This window comes from Schistocerca serialis, chromosome 4 (assembly GCF_023864345.2).
Source record: "Schistocerca serialis cubense isolate TAMUIC-IGC-003099 chromosome 4, iqSchSeri2.2, whole genome shotgun sequence".
Classification (NCBI taxonomy): Eukaryota; Metazoa; Arthropoda; class Insecta; order Orthoptera; family Acrididae; genus Schistocerca; species Schistocerca serialis.
The window spans coordinates 822,466,187-822,483,656 of NC_064641.1; the positions used below are offsets into that span (position 1 = coordinate 822,466,187).

The 17,470-nt window shown below is 40.7% G+C and overlaps 1 protein-coding gene across 1 annotated transcript in view; it reads right to left on the minus strand.

Moving 5' to 3' along the window:
- Positions 1-17,470, minus strand: part of LOC126474972 (methanethiol oxidase-like) — a 117,703-nt gene that overhangs the window by 53,913 nt on the left and 46,320 nt on the right. The window contains exons 8-9 of the mRNA XM_050102497.1: positions 4,009-4,154; positions 3,722-3,844 (exon numbers count right to left, since the gene is read on the minus strand). Coding sequence (XP_049958454.1) covers positions 3,722-3,844; positions 4,009-4,154 — 269 coding nt within the window. The remainder of the gene's footprint in view (positions 1-3,721; positions 3,845-4,008; positions 4,155-17,470) is intronic.

Consider the following 17,470-nt stretch of genomic DNA (forward strand, 5'->3'; position numbering starts at 1 on the left):
GTAAAAGTTACAGCATATCATTTCCTTCCCCTTCAACCCTTCTGCTAAAAGAAGGAGCTCCTGGTTCTGAAAGCATGCATATTTAAAACCTTTTTTATATATGTGTTCTCGTGCTGCCACTTGCCACTTGCCAGTTTCATTAAAATAAGAGTGTTGTTGTAGATTATGTTTTATTTATCTTATTTAGTGTGTTGTAAACATGCTTCACTCCATAGAAATGGCCTTACCCATGATTTCAAGTTTTGACTCAAAAACAGAAGATGTAAATAGTTTATATTTTCTTTGGGAGTAGAGTTAAATTTTAATATGGCAGACAATTCCAAGATTTTTCTTACTGAAAATTTATGCCCCTGATAAAAATGTTACTTGGCCTTGTTGTTTTATGTCTGGGGGACGAGGAGAGCACATATAAAAGCTCGGCAAATTACTGCCTGCTGTTGTGAGCTCAAGTACTGTCCTTTATGCCTAACTGTAAGTTCATACAGAAGTTGAGCAACATTTATATGAAACACAGGAATGTGGTACATAAAATTCACTGTCAATTATTTATATCACCAGATATTAACATTAATGAATGGGCTTTCACAAAACATAAGCTTGTCTCCACTGGTATATCCTAGTACTGACTGTGGCCCATCATTCACAAGTTGAGCTAGGCTCCAACTTACTGCAAATAACAAAAGTTTGAAAATGTATAATCAATACATAAGTAAGTTAAAGTTAGCAAACGTGCAAGACTGCACCCAGTCTGTGTGTCAACTAATTATCCCTCAGTCTCTAAGTTTTAAATTATGCGTCCAGCACAAGTAGGTTATGTTCTACAATTCTATTTAAACAGGGTCTTTGGTGATGACAGTCATCTGATTATCACAGGCGTTTAAAATGAAATAGCAATTTTACCTCACTGAATTACACAATTTAGTGATGCCAGGGGATGTGAACAGGGACAAGGCAAGTCATTTATGCTTATTCATAAATAACAGCCTTGTTGAATCACTGGTGTGCTTCAGGTTTTTCATCATATTATTCTGGCTCACACAGCAAAACTGTACAACCTATTGATCTGATACTTTAATACACAATAGCTGTTGTTTCAATTTAGGATATTATATGGTTCTGTAGCTTCATGCATTTGGCAGCTGTGGATTTTAAGAACATATTGGCTATTGTCTATCTGATTTTTTGGCAGCTGTGGATTTTAAGAACATATTGGCTATTGTCTATCTGATTTGATGCACTGTAATTGGATGGATAAAAAATCTACTAAGTGGCAGCATGAGAAGTCTTGCACTGTTTTTTTCCTTTCTTACTTCTCATTTGAGGACCTATCTATTTTTTCCTTCTTTCCATATTCATATATTTCTATTGCAGAAGTCCTTCCTAGTTTCCCTGGTTTCTAAAACCTACATCTTATCTTTAGATAAGAAGGCCAAAGAATCGGAATACATGAACACATGCCCGCAAACACACAAAATTACATGTAAACGCAAACATTAAAATTACAGATTAGAAACCTGTCTTGCTGTGAGAACCACCAGGTGTTGTAGGGGAAAAAAAGATATGTGTACACAGGGAAACACGTACGCATATGTATATGTATATAAAAACTATGACAGTTCTACATCATATATATAAAACAGTGACGATTTCACATCGAGTGAGTATACATAAGAAGGAGGCATGAGTAATGAAAGAGAACATAAGCCAGAGAGGAATTAATTGTAATAATCATTAAAGAAGGTCAGTTTAATAAATATTCTGACAAATTGTAGGATAGTAGGACTTGAATTTTAGGTAACAGTACTATCCAGTGAGAGTATGGAAGTTGGTGAGTAGAGGACACTAGGGAGTTGATGATGTACTAGAGAATACGCATAATGTAGAGTAGATTTGTAGCTTAACCAGACAGTTATAGCATACACATGAACATGTACTGGTGTAATGAACCATGAGGCCTACTCAGAAAGGATAAGGGGGTCATACCCGGCATTTACTACGTATATAGGGCAGGCATAACTACATGGAGATAGGGCGACCTGTGGCCTAAAAAATAGGAATGTCTTATAAATGGGCATACCTACCAAAGTGGGAAGAGGAAGTGCACTCATATGGTCAACCCACAGGCAAGGTATAGGTACTGATCCTAGCAGAAGGGAACAGTATTGTGACATAAGTCACACATTTTATAGGAATGATTCTGGAAAGTATGAATTCCATGCACTGCAAGTATTATTACATTTTATGTAAGTTTGTGAGTGCCAAAAGGAATACTTTCATGTTGCCCAGAGTTCCTGCAAACTACAACAGATAATGAATGAGTACATACTCTGTTGTAAATGTAACTTAATTGTTTCTAATGTAAGATGACACAGGTGACTTACAAGAAGTCAACTGTTTATGTGAGAAGTGTGAACTTTGTTCTTTGTGGAAGTTCAGATATATGATAATTGTTGAAAAGTATTCTTCGAGTACCTCATTATTTTGCAAAGAGAAAGAGAGTCTTAAAGGTTTCCATGACTAGCATCATTCTTCAGAAAAGAAGTTTGTAGAGATTCCAGAAGCCGGCTATCCAGAGAAGAAGATTGGCTGTATACATCGAGTAAGTCAACTCATATAAGAGAAGTGGAAGTTTGCACATACACTTCACATACTCTTAGTCGTCAAAAATGTTAGACTGCATTCTTGAACACTTTCTAGTTTTCCCAAACTCTTACTTCCAAGTTCTTTGCTGGTTTGCAATGTAGCTGATATGAGCAGAAACATTGGTGTAAGACATCTGGAACTTATCTGTACTGTTATGTTCTGTTAATGCTTTAAGCATCTCTTGAGCAAGGTTGAAGAGCTCTTCATCATATAAAGAAACTCCCACAGCAGCTACTCTGAAGTCCACAAATGTGATAGCAAATGTAAACAATAATTCAAACTTGAGCCATGCTCCCAATACTCTGGGTATCACAAGCAAATATTGACAGAAAGTGCCACAAATTAATTCATAAGATAAGAAGGTTTAGTCTAATACCTTTTGCACATTTCATTAGTCTCAAATGAAAAGAAATTACTGTATAAACTTATATGGTGAAAAAAATATAGGACTGTGTTCTACATGTTTTTGCAACAGACATGAAAAAGTTTCTTCTTATATTAGTTTTCACCTCAAACATGTTTCATCAAACCTGTCTCATCTCCAGTGAGTTCTTAATTTATTTTTGCTGGTAAAACAGATTGAAAAAAGTTCCACAATTTATTACACAAATATATATGCTTTTTAGGGTATCAGAAATCAAAGAATAATTATTCAGTAGTGATGTATGTAATTATGATGAGTGTAGATCACTAGTAAAATAAGGAAGTACTCGGCAATGAACAGGCATATTTGATTCATAAAAAGTCACTTCTTCAGTTTCATAAATTTCATCATAGTTAGGAATGTGGAATAATACCTTGTTCACTTTTGTACATTCACAGATAACAATGTATACTAATTTCCACATTCTCATCTTTTGAAGAACAGTAACTCAAAATCTGAACAGCTGCTCATATTGTTAAAGTATGCCTAAGTCTCTTGCAACTACCTTGTATTAATTTGTGATCTAACTTTTTTCAAGTGTGTATGCTCATCACAAAGTTTTCAAATTCTTTATCAGCTGCAGCAGAATATTTCTAACAGTATTCATTATGTATAAACATCATTCCACAGAAATTTTGTGAGCACAGTACTCACCGAATCTCATGTGCACTAACAGGACCACCTGTCTCATCTCTGAACTCCACAAGAAAGTCTTCATCCAGAGTGAGTCCCCCTTTCTCTGTATTTACATTCAGCTTCAGCATGTATGAACCATGTCTACAAAAGAAATGGGAAATGTAAAAGAGGTTAATACTGTTCCTACTCCATCAGTAACACTATGTACATTTCTCTTCACAGTACATTCATGTAAACCATCTGAAATATAGTAATAAACATGTGAGATGATTTAGGAATAATAAAAAAGCTGAATTTATACATACTTGACCATCTCAGGGTAGAACTGTTGATCCCAAGCACTGTGCAGTGAGGAAGTAACGTACAAGCGTTTTCCATCCAGACTAAGTTGCAGCATTTGTGGTGAACCATACAGCCTTTTTCCTCTTACACACAGTGGATCAGGCTGTTCCTAATTTCAATAAAGTACATTTAAATAAATTTCTGTTTATGTATGTTGCATACACAAGTACTATGGATTTACTGAATTGTTTTACAGTATATCAGTTGTGGGACAATAAAAGTTAACCAATATTCATTTATAAATAAGACACATTACTCAACAAAAGGCACTGCAATCATTTGCATATGTGGCTAAATGGTGTAAGGCGTATAAACTGTTACACACAGAACACCAGCTCGCTAAACGACTGAACTCAAAAAAATTAAAATAATGCTCCTTAATATTCAGTACTTTATTAATAAAATAGAACAAGTCAATTAATTTCCAAGACAGAGTGCACCTCACTTATGTATTATGAATGAAAAGATTCATATGCTTAAGATGAAGTGTGTAGACTGTAGAATGGTCCACAAGGGTAGTGGTGTAGGTGTGGGAACAACAACACTGTCGATTTCAGAGACCAAAGAGCTGCAGCTCCGGTGTGGGATATCCATGGGGCTGGAGATCAAAGACAGTCCAGTTTTGACCTTCGTATTGTGTAGATGTCTTGTATGTGTTCTCTTATAATAAATGTTTATCCATTCTTAACCTTTTTGACTGAATTATTGGTACATCCTCCTGTACCCATAGTGGAGACCTGCCACACTGATGACCCACAACTAACATGACAACTGCACTGGTCAGCAATTCTCTCACTTTGTTTTACTACACACTAACAAAGCAGCAATCTTCTGCGACACTGTACACATCAACTGCTCTGTGAGGACACCGTATGGATCCTGCCTCAATATGTATGCCGTCAGTGCAGTGATTGGTTTAATAGGCAAACAGTGATTAAACCAGAACCATGTTCATATGTGCAAATGATACAGCCTCAAGCTATTGCAACTGCCACTCCATAACAATGGTTGCCATAATCCAACATATTATTATTAGAATTTCCACAGGATCCAGCTTCAAACATGATACAGCCTGGACTTAGTGCTCAATCTTCAAACATTCTGACTGACTCCAACCTGAGCATGTAATCTGCATCAACCACACTGTGACTTTCAGCTGAAAACATAACAATGTATGGGATGATTCGCATCTACCCGACATCATTAAATATTCTACGCCCATGCCACGAGTGCAATTGTTTTGCTTTATGTGTTTCACAGTCCTTCATTGCCAGATACTACGCCTACCCTTCAAAGACTTTCTCATCAACCTAAACTGGTTCCATTCTGCACCAAGCAACCAGCCCTGTGATTTGAGTTGGCGAAATGTGTGTTAGCATCAATGAGGGTACTGGACAATGTGCCTAAATTTGTCACATTCATCTGACATCCCGCTGCACATGCTCATCCTCATGCCATCTGTGGTACACCGCAGCAAATTGGCCTTACTAAAACGACTAGCATGTATCCCGGAACAGTAGTTATGACAGGTCATATATGATGAAAAGTGGCAAGACAAAACTCCATGACAGTTGTAGTGCTGACTGCAAACTATGCTAGACACAAACCTCATGCTGGACAATATGCTTTCGATTTTCTGGGCTGTGAAGTTTCCTCAGCAAATGCAATTCACCCTGATTCTGCAGGAAGCTGAGCTGATATAAAACTTCCCTAGTGGACAGATTACCTATGGTACTAAAATACTGGCACTGTGTTAACATTAGACATTAAGGCACAACAGCACATCAGAATGCTGCAACCCATGACACACTATGAGCCACCCCAAATGGGTGGAGCCGAGAACAGTTGACAATGATATCACCACCATGATCTTGGGAATCATGGCCGGCTGCACACAACATCACTGCTGCAGCTCACAACACTGTGACACCCAATTTTGTTGTCACTACTACACAGCTGTGCTGGTGCCACACACAGTTCAGCGACACTTCACTCAACTGTCAGCTCCCCTGCTCGCAGCCCAATGCCAAGCACAGACCAAAACAGGTACATTGGGTTGCACATGGACAATAAGCTGCCTTTGCGCACTTTGAGTTAGACATGACTCCTCAATGATGGATAAACTATCACATGGCTAACTGTATATACTACATCACAATTCAGGCATATAGTTCCTCATGGACAATGGTTCCAGCTGTAACACAGTTCCCATGACATGTTCACAAAGTCTATTGACTCATCAGTGCTTCTACTCTGAGCTATCACTGACTCCATGATCTCAGCACATGGATCAGTTGATCACAAGTTCCAGTACAGTGAAAATCTTCACTGCCCATAGACTTTCCTCGCTATTGACATAAAGGAACCAGCATTAGGCATGGAGTTTATTTGATATTTCCACCTCAAGTCTGACTGCGAACAAACAGCTCTCATACACCGTGTGACCCAACACCTCATCATCAGACATTTCTTCCCCAGTATCACATTTGCCAGTGCACTCTCTCTCAGAATCTACTGGTTCAGCTAACAATGCTAACAACGAATGCTCAGCTATCAGCCAAGAATGCGCAGCAGTCATTGACATGATTGCAGTGACACGGCAACAACAACTTGACAGTCACCAACAAGCAGAGTTTCTCCTTCTCTTCTGTGCAAGATCTCTTGTGAGATCTTGCACATATTCTTGAGCAACATAAGGTGCTTGTGGCCGCCCACCCACATGACGGCCCCATCCCACTGGATCACCACCAAGCAGATGTGCCACTGATGCAACACAACTCATCACTACAAAAACAGGTAAGTCTGGCACTTTTGGCCTTGTCTCCCAGTTCTCTGATCCTGTATTTAACCCTCTCCATGATGTGCATGGACCATTCACAATGGCACAATGCATCACATCCTGACTACCTCCAGCCTGCCAGCACACCACAAGGCATGCCAATTACCTCCTGCTCTCCTGAAAGAAGCCAAGATGTTGAGTAATGATCTCCTTCAGTTAGGGATCATTCATCCCTCTGACAGCTCCTTGGGTGTCACCCATTAAACTCATCCTGAAAAAGAATGGTTTTCTCCACCTATGTGGTGATAATGGAGTGCTCAGATTTTGAAATACATATGATAGTTACCCCATCCCCAAAATGCAAAATTTCACACACTTGCTTGCAGGTGTGACAATTTTCAGTGTGATAGACTGGAAAAGGGCGTATCTGCAAATACAAATGCATCCAGAAGACATTGATAAAACAGTGATCATTGTCCCGTTTTGCCTGTTCGCTTCCCTGTTCATGCACTATGATCTAAAGTATGCTCCCAAACTTGGCAGTGATTCACTGATGGTATCCTCTTTACATTAGACTGTTGTTACATATATCAAGGTGACATCTCAATTTTCTCCCACACCAGTCAAGACCATGAGCATAATTTTGAACTAGTTCTCACTGCCCTCCAGGAGGGTGAGGTCACCATAAATGAAGAAGAACCGCATTTGAAAACATCAGGTATACTATAAATGCCAATGGCATGAAACCCTCACTAGAGCAGACTGAATTCATCTGACAGCTACAGCCTCCACAAACATGGTCACAATTTACAGTGATTCCTTGGAATTTCAACTTTTCCCATCACCGCCTGTCATGCACAGCCAAAATTCAAGCCTCACACATCAATGTTCTCATGAGACCAAACAAGCATGATAGAAGAAACTCTTACAGATACCAGAAAAATAAACCGCTTTCAAACAAGCAAATGTCAGCCTCACAAAACCAGTGACACTCACTCACCCCCTTTCAGATGCACACCTCATGGTCTTGACAGATGCAAGCAAGACAGCTGTTACCACAGTCCTTCAGCAAGAATAGATACCAAGGCACAACCCCTACATTTTTTTCTCAAAAAAATAAAAAAAAATAAAACAAAAATAAAAATAAAAAAAAATAAAAAATAAAATAAAAAAAAATTTGCACAGTCCCCATTCAACCGGAAACTCTATGCTCCTCTGTACAAAGTCGTATGATACTTCTACAGAGAAGACATCAAAGGCAGACAAGTAGTGACATACATGGACCATAAACCAGATAAACCAGTAGCAGTTTCAATACACAACCCATCCAAGGACATCAACTACCAGTGCTTCCATCACTTGGACACGATCTCTCGCTGTATTACCAAACTTAGATATTTTTAACAATAATATGTCTAGCATACTATGCTAAGCACCAATGTTCACTTATTGTGTAACAACTTACAAAACAGATTGAGATTTCTCACAGCAGCCTCCGTACACCATGCACTATTTGACCAAATTCACAACCTGGCTCACACGGGTGTCTGACCAATAATAAGGCTGATGACCAAACAATTCATGTGGCCTAATATCAAATGGGACTGCTGTACCTGGGCACAGGCCTATCTGTCTTGCCAACACAGCAAGATCAGGCAGCAACCACAATGGATAATCGGTTGCTATGGGATACTGTATGTTTGATTCAGCACATTTAGATCTGATCAATCCACTTCTCAAACCAGTTGGCATTAAATACATATTATCAGTCATCGTTCACATCTCTTCCTGGGTCAAGGCAGTACCCATCAAAGATAACACGGCTGAGTCCACTGCCCATGCATTCATGGATGTGTGAGTATCCCACTTCGGCTCTCCCGAGACAATCATTACTAATCAAGGACACCTATTTGAGTCAACTTTCTTTGAAGCCCTTTGTCACCTCTACACCACAAACGAAATCAAACAATGGTGTACCATCCTTAAAGTAACACTTAAGACCAATCTCATGTGCCACACAGCCAGGTGTCAGAGGCATTACCGTGTGCCTTCCTTGGCACCCATATAGTCTTTAAGGTAGATCTACAGGCATCTCTGGCACAATTACTGTATGAGGGAGCCCTCAGCCTTCCAGCAGGCTTTGTATTACCCGCAACTGCAGCTGTGCCAACCAAACTCCCAGCTCTGGTATAACACATAAAACAGCACATCCCTAAATGTCAAATTCCAGCTCTGATGGCACATACTATACCAAAAACATTTTTGTACAAAGCACTGTTGGAGTGTGAATTTGTGATGCTCCATGATGACATTATTCATCCATCATTGCAGTCTCCTTACAACACCAATGTGGAGAACACAAACACACCATCACTCAAAAATGTTGACACAACTTCACAACCACTCTCTGCACTGGTAGTCATCACCATCAATGTACACCAATCCCAGCCAAAGGGTGTCAGTGCAAAAACACTCAGTAATTATCTCATCATCACCAAACAGCAAGGCCTTCCAAGCACACTCCATCTATTTACTTACTCTCACATGCATATTTACTATCTTCCCACATCAACTGCAAGGCACTATCATCACACTTGTCTTAAAATGGTATCCTCATCATCACTGCACTTATCCACACCTCCTACCAGCCAGAAGCCCTCACAACACCGCCAACAATGTTCTGTTCCCCAGCAGCATCTCAAATGCCACAGTAGTAGCCACCTACATGACTTTCCCCACTACAGTCACAATTCAGCCACACACTATGACCACTGGCACACTTGGCTCCATATCAAGTATACACTGTCCCATCTGTGGGAACAATAAACTATTGGTGTCTCATCAGAGACCAAAGAGCTGCAGCTCTGAAGTGGGATATTTGGGAGACTGGAGATCAAAGACATTCTTGTTTTGACCTTTGTATTGTGTAGATGTTTCTTGTATTGTAGTGTTCTCTCATAATAATGTTATCTATTCATACACTATTGGCCATTAAAATTGCAACACCAAGAAGAAATGCCGATGATAAATGGGTATTCATAGGACAAATATATTATACTAGAACTGACACGTGATTACATTTTCATGCAGTTTGGGTGCATAGATCCTGAGAAATCAGTACCCAGAACAACCACCTCTGGCCGTAATAATGGCCTTGATACGCCTGGGCATTGAGTCAAGCAGAGCTTCGATGGCGTGTACAGGTACAGCTGCCAATGCAGCTTCAACACGATACCACAGTTCATCAGGAGTAGTGATTGGCGTATTGTGACGAGCCGGTTGCTCGGCCACCATTGACCAGACATTTTCAGTTGGTGAGATATCTAGAGAATGTGCTGACCAGGGCAGCAGTCAAACATTTTCTTTATCCAGAAAGGCCCCACAGGACCTGCAACATGCAGTCGTGCATTATCCTGCAGAAATGTAGGGTTTCGCAAGGATAGAATGAAGTGTAGAACCACGGTTCGTAACACATCTGAAGTGTAACGTCCACTGTTCAAAGTGCCGTCAATGCGAACAAGAGGTGACAGAGACGTGTAACCAATGGCACCCCATACCACCACGCCGGGTGATACGCCAGTATGGCAATGACGAATACACGCTTCCAATGTGTGTTCACCATGATGTTGCCAAACACGGATGAGACCATCGTGATGCTGTAAACAGAACGTGAATTCATCCGAAAAAATTACGTTTTGCCATTTGTGCACCCAGGTTTGTCGTTGAGTACACCATCGCAGGCGCTTCTGCCTGTGATGCAGCGTCAAGGGTAACCTCAGCCTTGGTCTCTGAGCTGATAGTCCATGCAGCTGCAAATGTCATCGAACTGTTCGTGCAGATGGTTGTTGTCTTGCAAACGTCCCCATCTGTTGACTCAGGGATCGAGACGTGGCTGAAGGATCCGTTACAGCCATGCGGAAAAGATGCCTGTCATCTTGACTGTTAGTGATACGAGGCCGTTGGGATCCAGCACGGCGTTCCGTATTACCCTCCTGAACCCACCGATTCCATATTCTGCTAGCAGTCATTGGATCTCGACCAACACGAGCAGCAATGTCGCGATATGATAAACCGCAATCGCAATAGGCTACAATCCGACCTTTATCAAAGTCGGAAACGTGATGGTACGCATTTCTCCTCCTTACACAAGGCATCAGAACAACGTTTCAGCAGGCAACGCCGGTCAACTGCTGTTTGTGTATGAGGACTCGGTTGGAAACTTTCCTCATGTCAGCACGTTGTAGGTGTTGCCACCGGCACCAACCTTGTGTTAATGCCCTGGAAAGCTAATCATTTGCATATCACAGCATCTTGTTCCTGTCAGTTAAATTTCATGTCTGTAGCACGTCATCTTCGTGGTGTAGCAATTTTAATGGCCAGTAGTGTAGTAGTGTTGACCATCTTATTGGTACATCCTCCCATATCCACAGTGGAGATATTCTACATAGGCATTTATGTAAAAATAATGTTCACTCCAAAAAAATGGTAAAGAGATGATGGCTTTGAATCAGCAGCAAAATAGTTGGAATGTACAGATCAACAAACAGTGATGAATTTTTCTGTCATTATAAGACCCAGTGGATATAGTCTTGACAAACAAAAAACAATATCTCATATTACTGAGATGTGAACACAGACTGTTTAAGCTCTGGAGTGTCATACTGTTCATATACTGTGTCATTTCTTGGTTTACACAGGACAGATTATACAAAGATCAGATTTCGAATAACAGAACAGTAGTTTGAGTCACTTGACTCTGTCATTTCTTCAATTCCCAGCAGACTGTGGTCTTTTAGGCCTGCCAAATGGCACTGTGAAATCATTCAAAGATAACTTACTAATTTCTGATAGCTTTATTAGTTCCACAATTTCAGTAGGCTGTGAGAACTTTTCTTCATGGCTTATACAGAGGAGCAGGAGTAAATAACATGTCTTTATTAGTATGCTGTATTAAAGCATTATTGACTATGTTCTCCCTACTTATTTCACCACCTTTAATGGGACATTATGATTTAGTAGTATAATTACTGATATTACCCAGAAGTTCAAAGAAAATTAATGACTGATTTTATTTGAATTTATTTCTGGTGTACGGTCATCTGTTCAATTCCTGCATGCCCCATGTAAGTTGTTTCTGTCTGTGGCTCAGTCACCAACATTCAGTTTTCTCTCAGTATTATATTTTTGGAGCCTGGATACTTAAAGTGAGTGGCCCCCAATTCACTGCATAAAATTTCCAGATAGTACTGCGTTAATATCTGATGGTGAAAAACATATGCAGAATATAGTTTCTAGTTTTTTACTAATTATGAAATGTTTCAAATTAAAATTAACTGTCAAAAACCAAAATTATGATAGTATGCAAATAAAGAATGAGTGCACCTGACATCAGAATCAAAGGAAATTAAATAACATTTACAAAATTTTGTTATTTAAGTACCTGGTTACAGAAGACAACAGATGCAGCACAGAAATCAGAAAAAATATTACAACAATTAAATGTGCTTTCAATGTATGGCAGCAGCTAATAGTCAACAAGCCATTTCACATAGCAAAAAAAGAATTTTTCAAAACATTCACCTGGAGTGTGATCCTATAAGACTGTGACAGTCGGACATTGATGAAGGCAGGTAGAAAGTGCTTAGAAGTGACGCAAATGTGGCTTTGGAGAACAGTGACATGGACCAGCTGGATGGAAAGAAAATGATTGAAGAGGTTTTGAAAAATATCAAAAAGTGGAAAAATCTCATAGAAACTATTCAAAAAAGGAAAACAAAGTGTCTTGGAAATTTATTTATGCATAAGATTTTAGCAGACATATCAAAGGGCAAAATTTTGGGAAAGAAAACAAAGAGGAGTAATCAAGTAAGAGCCACCCGTGAAATGACATGTGTCATGTATCAGACATAAACACCATTTGGCCTTCTGCATTGGTATAACTACCACCAAGTTATCAATTAGGATGAAAGGGCATACGCAAAAAGTGCATCTTGGCAACACAGATGATCCTGCTGTAGAGCACACTCTACAATATGACATTCAATACGTTGGTGCCTGTTTCAGCACAAATGCCATCTGGAACCTCCCTCCTGACACCAACATTTCGGAACTCTACAAGTAAGAAATGGGTTTACAACATGTGCTTGGTTCTTGCCACCCACCTGGTCTTAATTTAGTTAATTTTTATGGTCTCAGTATTTCTTTTCAGTGACTATTATATTTCTTTGTTCCCTTTTATTTTCTACATTTTTTATTTTCCAAGCTGTCTATTTTTCTATGCCCCCTTACCTGCCTACCATGTATAATGGAATTAGCTTTCCACTCTTATTGACTCTTGCATGATGTTCCTCAGTAATATCTGTTTTCCACCTTTAAGTTCTTAAGTTTTTCAGTGCAATCTTTTTTCTCAGCCCTCCCAATAAGCTAAAAATGAGAGAAGTAATAAGATTGTGGGTGCATTGGTGGAGTAGAGGGCTTTTAGTGCTGGAATGAGGGGCTAGATGGTTGAGGCCAGAAGGATTACGGGAACATAGGATATACTGAAGGAAGAATTCCCACCTCTGAAGTTCAGAAAACCTGTTGCTGGTGAGCAGGATCCACTTGGCACAGGCTGTGAAACAGTCACTGAAATGAAGAACGTCACATTGGGTGGTGTGCTCAGAAACAGGGTGGTCCATCTGTTTCTTGGCCACAGTTTGTTGGAGTACATTCATGAGAAAAGACTGCTTGTTGGTTATCACGCCCATGTAGAATGCAGCATGGTGATTGTAGCTTAGCTTGTAGATCACATGACTGGTTTCACAGGTAGCCCTGCCCATGGGGATAGATGATGCTTGTGACCAGCCTAGAGTAGATAGTGGTGGGAGGATGTGTGGGACAGGTATTGTATCTAGGTCCATTACAGGGGTATGAGCCATGAGGCAGGGGTTTTGGAGCAAGGGTTGTGGAGGGATGGATGAGGCAAAGGGTGGAGGTTAGGAAAGTCTGAAAAGCTAACAGGGAGTGATTCGGGGGCAGTGTGGATGGATCACAGTTGAATGGAGGCGTTGAACTGAGTCAGGTTGAGTCTGATTGGTAGGGTTGGAGGCAAAAAAGTGTTTCCACTGCAGGGACCAGGAGAAAGATAGAAGGGCTTCAACTCCTGCATGACTGAATTTGTGGGTGGGGCAAAAGGTGAGGTCTTTGGAAAGGAGTGATACTTATATAGAGCTACGGCTCTTGAAGGAAAAGCTCATGCCTGCCATCCCCCTTCTTCCCACTTATCTACCCACAGAATTGCAACCCACATTACAACTTTTTTATTTATTTTTTTCTTTGATTTCATTGTGTCTTCACCCCAATTTCAGTAGTTTTTTTGCTTTTCAATATCAGCCAACTCCTTCATGTTTCATCTTGCTTTCTCTGCAATTTTTCCCACATTTTTGTGCATATTTTTTCGAAATTTTCAGCCATATTTATATGTTACTTACATATTTTTACACGTTTTTATCCACCACCATGGGTCCTTGCTCCTCCCATCTGTGTCAATACAGAAAAGTTTCCTTATCCCTAGCCAGAACTCAGTCCCATATACTGTTCCTGGATTGTTTTCTGGCTCATGGAATCATCCACAAATGACATTACCATTAAATTACCCATCTCTGCCTGCCACCATTCCTTCCTCAATGACCTCCTGCTGTTCAGATTCCACTAATCCTTAACCCTCACCAATACAATCCTGCAAAACCATATCAAACAGACCCAAACCTCTTTGCAATACCTCACCTCAATATGCAAAATTCTCCTGCTATGCAATAAAAAATTCTTGGATCCCATGTCACAGACTGAAACTCTTGCCCTCTAGGACCTAGAGCAACATGCACAGTGCCACCTCAAAAAATTCTTCACTCTGTTCACTTCCTACTCCTGCCTTGGACTACCACTATCCACCACCTCTACAACAATCTCCAAACCTCCCCCACATCCCTTTATAGCTGACAAACCCTGTCCCACAGACCTATTACATTTATCCCCACCCTCAAGAACTCCCTCCAACCACCATACAGAATCCAGAACATAAACAGACGCAAAATACAGTCATGAACCTTTCCTCCAATAGCCTTAGCTCTGCAGAGGTATCAGTCCTTTCCAAAGGCCTCACTTTTTCCCCACTCCCAAATTCAATCATGCAGGACTTGTTAAAGACCTTCTCTCCTTCTCCCAGTCCATAAGTGGGAACAATTTTTTGTCACCAACACTACCAATCAGACTCAACCAAAGACCAATATTGAACACTGCCTGACTCAGTTCGCTCCTCCATCCAAATGTGATCCAGCAACACTATCCACAAATCACTCCCTGTTAACTTTTCTGAATTTCTTAACCTTGAACCTTGCCTCGCAATCACTTCAAAAATCCCTCATCATGCAAACTAACCTTACACACATCGAAGTGCAGTCCACCACCTAACAACTGATCTTGACCTCATAATCCTACCTGCTGATGAAGGCTCCATCACTGCTGTTTTGAAACACAAGGATTACTTAGCAGAATGACTCCACCAGCTGGCAGATTCATCACCCTACAAACCGTTCCACAATAACCTCATTCCAGAAATCCATTCCCCAAATCCTTAGGCCCATCCCAGAATCTCTTCCCATCTCTCTCCTCACCCCTGCCACTCCCCAAACCCCTACTATCTACATGCTTCCTGAAGTCCATAAACCCAATCATCCAAGTAGCCCCAGTGTGACCAGTTGCCATGCCTCCACAGAGGGAATCTCTGCTCTCAGTCTATTACCCGCAACCTACCCTCCTATATAACCATTTCCTCCACCGATTCTTCACAGTTCCTGTTCCTTCACCACATTGTGCCCTGCTTGTCTATATTGATGCCACCTCCCATTATACTAACATACCTAACACCCATGGCCTTACCACTATTGAACATTACCCTTCCCAACACCCAATGCATTCCAAACCTACAACCTCCTTCCTAGTCACCATGACCAACCATAGCCTGACTCATAATTACTTCTCTTTTATCTACAAACAAATCTAAGGTATGGCTATGGGTGCCCACGTGGCACCATCCTATGCCAACCCATTCATGAGTCATCTAGAGAAGTTCTTCCCAAACACCCAGAATTCCATACCCCTTACTTGGTTCAGATTCATTGATGACATCTTCGTGATCTGTACTGACGGTGTTGATACCCTATCAACATTCCTCCTGAATCTCAATATCTTCTCCCCCACTCACTTCACCTGGACCTACTCAGCTCAACAAGCCACTTCTTTGATGTTAACCTCCACCTCAAAGATGGCTACATCAATACCTCCATCCACATCAAACCAGCAATACCTTCACTTCAACTGCTGCCACCCATTCCACACCAAGAAGTCCCTTCCATACAGCCTAGCCACCTGTGACCATTGCATCTGCAGTGATGAGTGGCCCCCCTCAAAATATGCCAAGAATCTTGGCAGAATCCTTCCTTGGAGATGCCGAGTGCAGATAGGCACAACAAAAGGACTGTCACAAAATAAGCTTTCGGCCAATAAGGCCTTTGTTGAAAATTGATGATACACACACACACACACATATGCAAACACAACTCACATACACATGACTGCAGTCTCTGGCAGCAGAAGCCCACTGCCAGCAACATCAGCAGTGCATGATGGAAGTGGCAACTGGGTGGTGGTAAGGAGGAGGCAGGGAGGAGGAGGGATAGCAGGGTAGAGGTGGGAGATAGTGAAGTGCTGTTGGGGAGCACACAAAGATGAGGTGGAGAGAGGGTAGGGCAGCTAGGTGCAGTCGGGAGGTTAGACGGAGGGCAGGGTAGAGAGGGAGGAAGTATCAAAAAAGGAGAAAAGTAGAAAGACAGTGCGTGTTGGTGGAATTAGGGCTGTGTAATGCTGGAAGGGGAACAGGGAAGGGGCTGGATGAGTGAGAAAAATTACTAACAAAGGTTGAGGCCAGAATGGTTATGGGAATGTAGAATATACTGCATGGAGAGTTCCCACCTGTGCAATTCAGAAAGCTGGCTTTTTCCATATATTTCAGAATGGCACTGAGAGAAATGTGAGTTAGTTTTCACATGATCAATATTTTCTGAACAGATGCTGGTTGGTATGGACGAGCTCATTCTTTTTGAGATATCTAAAATGGCATGTGAGAGAAGTGTGCGTTGGTTTTCACATGATATTTTTGGAATCCATTCTGGTTGGCCTGGAGGAAGTATTTCTGTTGGAAATATTTGAGAATTACATCGGAATTCACAGCATGTTCTAAGAGTCTACAATAAATGGACATCAAGGATACTGGGTGGTAATTTTTGAGGATCACGTCTGCTGCCCTTCTTATAGATGGTGTGACTTGTGCCTTCTTCCAACCACTGAGCACACGTTTTTGTTAGGGATCTTCAGTATATTATGATTAAAAGAGGTATTAACTCAGCTGCAAATCTGGTATAGAATCTGATAGATATTCCATTGGACTCTAGAACTACATTCAGTTTTAATGATTCCCACTATTTCTATTATTATTTCTAATATCTAATTCATTCATCTTAGCAATGGTACAAGAATCAAACTGGGTTATTACCCCTGAGTTTTCTTTTGTAAATGAGCATTTGAAAATAGACTTCAGCATTTGCTTGTGA